The 8,751-nt window shown below is 41.3% G+C and overlaps 1 protein-coding gene across 1 annotated transcript; it reads left to right on the plus strand.

Annotated features, from left to right (window-relative positions):
• The first annotated feature begins 250 nt into the window (after nt 1-250).
• On the plus strand, nt 251-4,139 carry LOC119330162 (26S proteasome regulatory subunit 10B homolog A-like). Its single transcript, XM_037603279.1, has 10 exons — nt 251-388; nt 1,139-1,258; nt 1,378-1,514; nt 1,672-1,833; nt 1,935-2,021; nt 2,114-2,200; nt 2,646-2,783; nt 3,209-3,400; nt 3,479-3,577; nt 3,674-4,139. Exons 1-10 carry the CDS (start codon nt 289-291, stop codon nt 3,746-3,748), a joined length of 1,197 nt encoding a protein of 398 aa, XP_037459176.1. The 5' UTR covers nt 251-288; the 3' UTR covers nt 3,749-4,139.
• The last annotated feature ends 4,612 nt before the right edge of the window (nt 4,140-8,751 follow it).

The raw sequence follows: 8,751 nt of genomic DNA on the forward strand, positions 1-8,751 counted from the left end.
AGACAAAATGCTCAAAAAGTTTCTACCAAGTTAGGCAAAGCTAGTAGTGGGGTTTTATGCTAAAAAAAAGACAAAATGCTCAAAAAGTAGTGGGGTTTTGAAGGATTGGTTTTCTTTTCTTTCGAGAATCTTTTCAAGGATTGATGGGAGGCCACCAGGCCCAGGCCCAGTCGGCGCACACGACGGACGGCCCCCCGGAAAAGCAGGTGGGCAAGACCAGCTGGTCGGGTCCAACCGAGTCCACCCCCACTCCCTCGCTCGCACTCCGCCCGCCGCGCCGGACGGACCATGGCCGCGACCGCCGACGACGCCCGCCGCGCCGCCGCCGTCGCCAAGTACCGCGCCAGCCTCCTCGCCTACCGGGAGCGCCAGTCCCTCCTCACCACAGGTACCTCCCCGTCCTCCCCCGCCGCCGCAATGCCCGCCCGCCCGCCCCCGCCGCGCAGACCTAGCGACCGAGCCGCCAGTACGGCCTGGCTCGAGGCGGCGACCGGAGCGAGCAGTCGGCGCCCCGCCTTCGCTCCGGCTGCCGGCTCGCTCCCGTCCGCCGCGATGGCGCGTTGCTTTCGGGGTTTTGCGCCGATAAACCCTCGCCTCCTTGGCGCTGATCGCGTGGTTACCACCCAATAACTATTTTTTTACTGAGAAAAATAACAGTAGAATCTCCGGGCAGTTGGTCGATTCCGAATTTGGGCGCGGTTCGCCCTTGGAAAGTTGAGGATTTGCTTCAGTCTAGGGTTTCTACGGGTACGATTGTGCTAGCTGCTCTGGTGATTGGAATCAGAGCACTTTACTTTCACAATGTTCAGTGCTGTGATACTGGTGCATGATGCAGGTAGCACCCTTTTTACGCCCTGTTTGCTCGGAAAAGATGATTGGTGATAGGAACTAACAAGAGTGATTTACCTTTATATTGTTCGGTGCAATGCTCTGTAGTTGGTGCAAGTAGTGGCCATTTCTCGCCTGTTCGCGTGGAAATGGATGATCCCGAGCAAGGGCTGTTCGTGCAGGCTCCTTTTAATTTGATCTCTGATTTTCCTCTCTTGAGCATTTCGTTACTGTTGTGCAATTTTCTTGCTGGAGATCCATAGGCATCTTCTGTTGTGTTTACGGTGTTTGATACGCTCTCCCATTGCAGGGGAAGAGAACCTGAAGAAGGCTAGGAAGGAGCGTGAGATAACTGATGGGCATGTCAAGGCGTTTCAGAGCATTGGGCAGATAGTGGGGGAGGTGTTGCGCCCGCTTGGCGGCGAGCGTTGTGAGTGTGGACCGCAGCTTTCAGACCAGCCTCCTCTTTTTCTGCCATCGAGATCTCTCTGTTTGGTGTCTGATCGATATTTCCCTCCGTGCTGATAAGTCATGTTCCTTCACTTGCAGTTATCGTCAAGGTTAGGAGTGGTCCTCGATACCTTGTCAACTGTCGCAATAAGTTGAACACGGAGAGCTTGAAAACAGGCACACGCGTGTGTCTTGACCCAAGCACACTTACAATCGTGCGCATGCTTCCGCGTGAGGTATAATTGTGTTTCGGTATCATTTGTGTTTCGAAACATCCGTTACTTTGCCTGTCCCATTTATTACCTCTGTCTTCTGTTTCTCCATTGGTTGCAATCCAGAATCAAATGGATGTTATGTGTTGAGGACGTGATTTGAAATTCTACTTCCTTTCAGGTGGACCCTTTAGTGTTCAACATGGTTCATGAAGATCCAGGGAATGTCAGCTTCTCTGCTGTTGGAGGGCTATCTGACCAGATCAGGGAAATTAGGGAGACCATAGAACTTCCGCTCGTGAACCCTGAACTGTTTCTGCGAGTTGGTATTAAGCCACCCAAGGTAAACATCAATGCATACACTTGCATTCGTTTGTTCCAAGGGCACAACCGCGCAGGCTATTAAAATAGAGTTAATATTGCTTAACAATCACTTGGCTTCAGGGAGTGCTCTTCTACGGCCCACCTGGAACTGGGAAGACACTGCTGGCTAGGGCTCTTGCAAGTAACATAGATGTGAACTTTATTAAGGTGTCGCATAGATATATTGATCTTCAACTGTTTTTCTCCCTCTGTATATATATCTTTATGTTCTTATTATTAATCTGTACTGTATGCAATAGGTTGTCTCAAGTGCAGTCATTGGTAAGTATATTGGTGAGAGTGCTCGGATAATAAGGGAAATGTTTGCATATGCACGTAATCACGAGGTAAGCCCCACTCAACATCTTCTCATTTTTATCTGAAAACCTTCTATGCTTCAATAACCTACATGTTCAGAACCCCAGAGCTAGCTTCTGTCCTGATCTTCTTTCTTGATTTTCTCTAGTTTTGTTATCAACTATAAACACATATACTCCCTCTGTAAAGTAATATAAGATATTTTAGATCACTAAAGTAGAGTTCTAAAAGATCTTATATTTCTTTACAGAGGGAGTAATAGTTATGAGCAACTGGTTATGAGTTTTACATGGCACATAACTAGATACTGGATTAGAGTTGCACTTATCTCTAAAATATATATTAACAATGATACCCACATTACCACTGAAATGTAGTATAAATAAACAATGCCATACATTTTGTTTCCAGTAGAGTAACCCCAACTTAGTTACTAATCACTCAACTCTGCTGCTGTTCCATTTTTCTGTCCAGCCGTGCATCATCTTCATGGATGAAATTGACGCACTTGGAGGAAGAAGATTCAGTGAAGGCACAAGTGCTGATCGCGAGATCCAAAGGACGCTCATGGAACTGCTAAACCAGTTAGATGGGTTTGATGAACTTGGAAAGGTATATGTCTCTTTTGCTAGACTTCGTGACTTTGTGCCCAGGATGAGTATTATTGATGTTGCATCCAGACCTGTATGCATGTGCGGTTGTCATGTTAGAATGTTCCCATTGATTATATTGGTTTCTGGATGAATGTTTAGTTATTTAACATGCTTGAAATCTGAACCTTTCTGTCAGTGGTGAGTTATTTTCAGAATGTTCCCATTGATTATATTGGTTTCTGGATGTATGTTTAGTTATAGAACATGCTTGAAATCTGAACCTTTGTGCCTGTGGTCAGTTATCTTCGTAGCTCAAAATATGCTGAACTTCTCAGGAAAGTAATTGCTGTTGTACATATTCCAAGGCATGCATTTCCTTGTTGTGAGTGCCTCCGGACGATTGATTTTCAGTCTAAACCTATTTTCATTCCTGGTTACCTTCAGGTGAAGATAATCATGGCGACCAACCGTCCGGATGTGCTGGACCCTGCTCTCCTACGCCCTGGGCGTCTGGATTGCAAGATTGAAATCCCTCTTCCTAACGAGCAAGCGAGGCTGGAAATCCTCAAGATACATGCAGCTGGGATGGCCAAGCACGGTGAAATCAACTACGAAGCTGCTGCCAAGCTAGCAGAGGTGAGTCCCTCGCCTAACTTTTGCAAAGCTCCCGTTCCATTCAAAGCTTCACTTGTAAACTCCGTCGTTACGTTTCAGGGATTCAACGCCGCTGACATGCGCAACATCTGCACAGAGGCCGGCATGGCGGCGATCCGAGCGGAGCGTGACTACGCCATCAACGAGGACTTCATGAAGGTACTTGTGGTATTTTGCCAATGATTTCTGATTCAATGACAGATAACGTGTGGCATCCATCATAATGTCTCGATTTTCTTCAACGGCTGTTACCAGGGGGTGAGGAAGCTGACGGAGTTGAAGAAGCTGGAGTCCAGCGCCAACTACAAGGCGGACTTCGGCAGCGGCTAGAGGAATGACAGGTCGAGTTAAACAGACCTTTTGACGACAATTTAGATAAACATATATATCAACCCATGCTTTTGAAGAAGGAAATTACGAGGCGTACGATCCAGACGCTGTCGTAGTTCCTGTCCGCGGTACTGATCCTCGCCCCAGGCCTCGAATTTTGGGAATCTCTCTATGCGCTTGTGGTGCCGCAAGATGTTGGCCTGCGGGGCATGAAAACTGATAACTAATCCTCACATATCCTAGTTTCTGCATGTAGTGTTATGGCCGCCGAGGTTCCTCTTGTTCAGTAGATGAAATGGAGGGGAGGGTTTTAGACTGAAATGCTATGTTGGCGCCCTGCTGAAATGGAGTGCCCATGTTGTGATATACGTATAAATGTTGCACTGTCGTGTGTCTCTTGTGTGCTGCATTGTTGCCCCATGTGCTGTTTTCCTTTTCTTATCAGAGGAATCAAATTGTCAGGATAAATTGTTGCCCTGCTGGAATGGAACTGGATTAATTCCCAGCTAGATGCTATGCTGGTGCCTTCAAATGGACAGCCAATAACAGCACAGGTGTCTGAACTTGGCGAGAAAAATTAGTTTGGTGCTAAAACTTGTGGCATACATTGAGTCGGTGACATATCTTGGCTTCGGCGTGCATCTACTGTGCTATTTCTCGCTTTGAGCGAGTGCTGCTGCTTCTTGTGATCTTGTCTCGCTGAAGCAAATCCCCCCGCACTGTACCTATTCGGCCGGCCTGTTAGCGTGGAAATCCAGTCTGCAGCGCGACTCTGCTAGCCACTAAGCCAACATAACCTTCTTGTAAACTATCAGCGCGTGTCCTACTTGAGGTTCAAAGAGTTGGCTTTACATTAGTTTATTTTTGTATTTTTGTATTTTCTTTTTTTCTTCTCCATTTTTTCCATTTTTCTTCTCCAATTTTTTTCTTTTGTTTTTACTTATGTTTGTTTTCATTTTCACTCTACATCTTCCATTTTTTTAATAAGTAATCAACATATTTCGTATACACGTTCCACATTGTCCGAACGCTTATTTAACATTTTCAAATAATTGTTCAACATTTCAATACTTAAGCAAAAAAATTCAAATACATGTTCGCCATTTTTCAAATACTCCTTCAATAGTGTTTAATACTTATTCAAAATTTTCAAATACTTGTTCAACATTTTTCAAATACTCATACAACAATTTCTTAGTACTTGATTAACATATTTCCAATACTCTTTCACCAATTTTTAGTACTTATTCAACATTTTTAAAATAATTGTCAACATTTTCAATACTTATTCAACATTTTCAAATACTTGTTCAACATTTTTTAATACTTATTAAACAATTTTCAAATACTTGGTCTGAATTTTTCAAATGTTTTTTAAGAGTTTATATATATATATACATATATATATATATATTATATATATATAATATTTTAAGCATAAATATATATATATATATTTATATATATATATATATATATATAATATTTTAAGCATAAAGAAAAGTACAAAAATAAAGAAAAAAACGAGAACAGAAAACATAAAACAAATAAAACAAACAGGCCGCGGCCTCCCGCGCGGCTGGGCTGGCTCATCTGGCGCTCCGCGACGCGAGGCTTCTCCCTGCGCTTGTTTAAAGCGAGAAATAGGGGTTCCCATCTTATTGACCTATAGGCAAGCACCCATATGGGGCTTAAACGGGCTGCAGTTATCGCGGGCCATTTTAACATGATAGGTTTTTTTATTCATGTATAGTATTATATTTTATATTGATTAGTTAAATAATATAAATAGTTTCTTCAAATAATAATTAAATATTTTTAGATATTACACGAATATTAATTTTAGTAATAATAATATTTCTCGTAAAGTGAATACATGAATATTTTTTTAAATGCATAAATACAGGCTGAAAATACATGAATATTTTTCTGAATATATTAATAATTTTTTCATTATTCATGAAATTACTCTATTGCATAAATATTATTTTAAATATATATAATTTTAAATATATAAAATTATAAATAATATGGGAATATTTTGAAGGATAACAAGAAATTATTTTCAATAGGAAATTTTTTTATAATTTCATGAACATTATTTTACTAAGATTTTTTCAAATTACATAAACACTCTTTTAAATATATTTTTATAATTGTATGAACATTATTTTAAATAATTTATTTTATATGTATGTATATTATTTTAATATATGTATTTTTACAGAATTCTTAAAAAGAAAAAAACTAACATGTGTAAACGGGACGCGGTGACTGCAGCCCATTTAAGCCTTATGTGCGTACTCCGCTGCAGGCCATTAAGGGTAGAAATCCCATTTTGACAACATGTTGTATGTTCGACCCTGTGCGGCCCAACATGATGTATGTGATGTTCATTGTTTTTCAGGAGAAAAATCAAGGGGTTTTTTGTGAGAAAAATAAAATTCTAGGGGGGATTAAAAAAACACGCCCTCGCCGTGCCTTCCCGTGACTGACACTGGGTCCCGCGCCATGTTGGCTCGCCTCATCATCACTCTATGCGTATACAAACGTGATTGCCACCGTAGATGAACGCCCAAGCCAGGTTCTGTCACTGATTCAATGTATGCCACAAGCTTTAGCATCAAACTAACTTTTCTAACAAGTTCAGACACCTCTGGTGTGATTGACTCAATAAGATTAAGAAAAGAAAAACAAGTGTGTGTGCAAGGAACTGCCCATAGCTGCTAACAATCATTGGTATGATAGCGAATCAGTCATTGGTTAGGATTTGCTATTTGGGGTATTCAGGGATCTAAACCTGTCAGGGATCAGATATCGACAAACAAAGATGACATGATCCTCGAGAAATGTACTCCCTCCGTTCCTAAATACTTGTCTTTTAGGCATTTCAACAAGTGACTACATACGGAGCAAAATGGGTGAATCTACACTTTAAAATATGTCTACATACGTCCGTATGTAGTAGTCATTTGAAATGTCTAGAAAGACAAATATTTAGGAACGGAGGGAGTAGTTAAGTACAATCTGTATGCGTTGTTTCAAAGGTGGTGGGTCGTAATCACTGAGATTGGTTCTGACCAGCTGCCTTAGCAAAACTATCATGCCAGGTTTTAGCACAAAGATTAGATTATGTGTCATCATGGGAGGCACGTCGTCTACATGTGATTTCTGAAACTTTGGGTTTTCGCGTGTGGCCTAGTATACAAATACGGATTACCAGCGGATCAAAGAAGATTAGTTGAAGGCGACGTCGGATTAGCAGTTAAGATCATGTCCAAGTGGATCACCTTTTGGACCTTATGTGGTCTCCGGTGAACAATTTGTTTTAAAACACAAGTGACTAAATGATTTTTAAAATATAAATGTGCAAAACTATTTTTCATGGCAAATCTGATGACGCCGCTCTCTCGACAAACTACAACAATGACCATATTCATAACAGCTGCTTTTTCTAGCCGAATCGACAACTGCTTTAGTCAATTAAACTTTGTGTTCAATACGTGTGCACACACGTTCTGTTTATTTTGGGTAGGGACATAATAAGCTAGGTATAGGGCAGCTCCATACGGTGGCGGAACTAGCTAGGAAAACCTGGGCAGGCATGTGCGAGCTAGGATAGAGAAAAACACATACAAATTGCCCTCGATGGTCTAATTTGCCCTCATGTTTCACTATTTTTCGTTTGCGTTGGGCGGGCCATTGCACAGCTTTGGCCCTATGTAGCTCTGCCACTATACCCACAAGTCTCAAAGGAACTGGCCTTAACCCTGAACCATATGTAGAACAATTGATGCGTACAGACGTTGTGCCAATATTACAGTGTCCACTCAGCTAGTCGTCTTGGTCGTTGGTGTCGGCCGTCGTCCTAGCGGGGTAAACATTCAGTGATTCTCATAATCTGGTCCTCTAGCTCCCCCCATGACAATGGCTCAACAGCTTACCTTTTGGCAGGGTTTCTAAACGCACTGGAATATGAAGAAGAAGGATGCATGATTTCCACAACAACAACAAAAATACATGTTTGGAATGTTATGTATCTTTGAAATCGTTCAATTGGAAAAACTATTTTGGAGAAGAAGTATCATTCACTAAATATAGTACAAATGGAACTTCGCAAAAAAAAAAAAAAACAAGGGTCTAAATCTTGTGAATCAAACCACATCCATACTTGAAAAGCCATTACGATACAAATGCGCCTGGAATCCTACCAAATTAGTTGGCACACATGCACGCATACACATTTATAACATGTTAGGATACTTTTGCGTATGGTTTATTTTCCGTTAGGATACTTTTGATTTGTGATATGGAGCATGTGTTGCATTGGTGCAGCATGTGGCATTGCTGATATGTTGGCTATTTTCTTTTCTTATCAGACGAATCAAATATGTCATGATAAATACTAAACAATCTCGAAGATATTGGTCTGGGAATGAAACCAAATTAATTCCCAGCTAGATGCTATTATTGGTGAGCTAGTTGAAATGAAGAATCAATGCTTGCAATTTGGACAAATAGAAAGTCTCCGCTCGAAGCTGTTTTTTCTCTCCATAGAATAAGATTAAGAAAAGAAAAACAAGTGTGTTCAAGCAACCGTCCATAGCTGCTAACTAATCATTTTTGTATGACTGCGTATCAACCATTGATTAGTCTTGCTATTTCGAATATTCAGGGATCCAACCTGTCAGGGATCAGATACTATGAAACAAAGATGGCATGACTCTCAAGAACTGTAGTAAAGTATAATTCACGTATGTTGTTTCAAAGGTGGTTTAGCGTAATCATGGAGATCGTTCTCACCAGTTGCCTTAGGGAAACTATTATGCCAGATGTTAGCACATAGATTAATTTTTTGCATGGTAATATGTGTCTCATTCATACTATAATGATTAAAGTACAAGTCACGTAAGGACCGACATGACAAAACTGAAAAGATAGCAGAACATCTCTGAGCTTGACGCCAACGCCCGTCACTTGACTCCGGCACAACGATAGCAGCC

The sequence above is a fragment of the Triticum dicoccoides genome, chromosome 7A (genome assembly GCF_002162155.2).
Source record: "Triticum dicoccoides isolate Atlit2015 ecotype Zavitan chromosome 7A, WEW_v2.0, whole genome shotgun sequence".
Lineage (NCBI taxonomy): Eukaryota > Viridiplantae > Streptophyta > Magnoliopsida > Poales > Poaceae > Triticum > Triticum dicoccoides.

What these genes read in the sequence shown, in the direction of transcription:
- LOC119330162 (XM_037603279.1), top strand. Translation starts at nt 289, where the DNA reads ATGGCCGCGACCGCCGACGACGCCCGCCGCGCCGCCGCCGTCGCCAAG. An exon ending in CCCGCTTGGCGGCGAGCGTT is followed by an intron (nt 1,259 to 1,377) that starts GTGAGTGTGGAC and finishes CTTCACTTGCAG; the next exon opens with TTATCGTCAAGGTTAGGAGT. An exon ending in CTGCTGCCAAGCTAGCAGAG is followed by an intron (nt 3,401 to 3,478) that starts GTGAGTCCCTCG and finishes GTTACGTTTCAG; the next exon opens with GGATTCAACGCCGCTGACAT.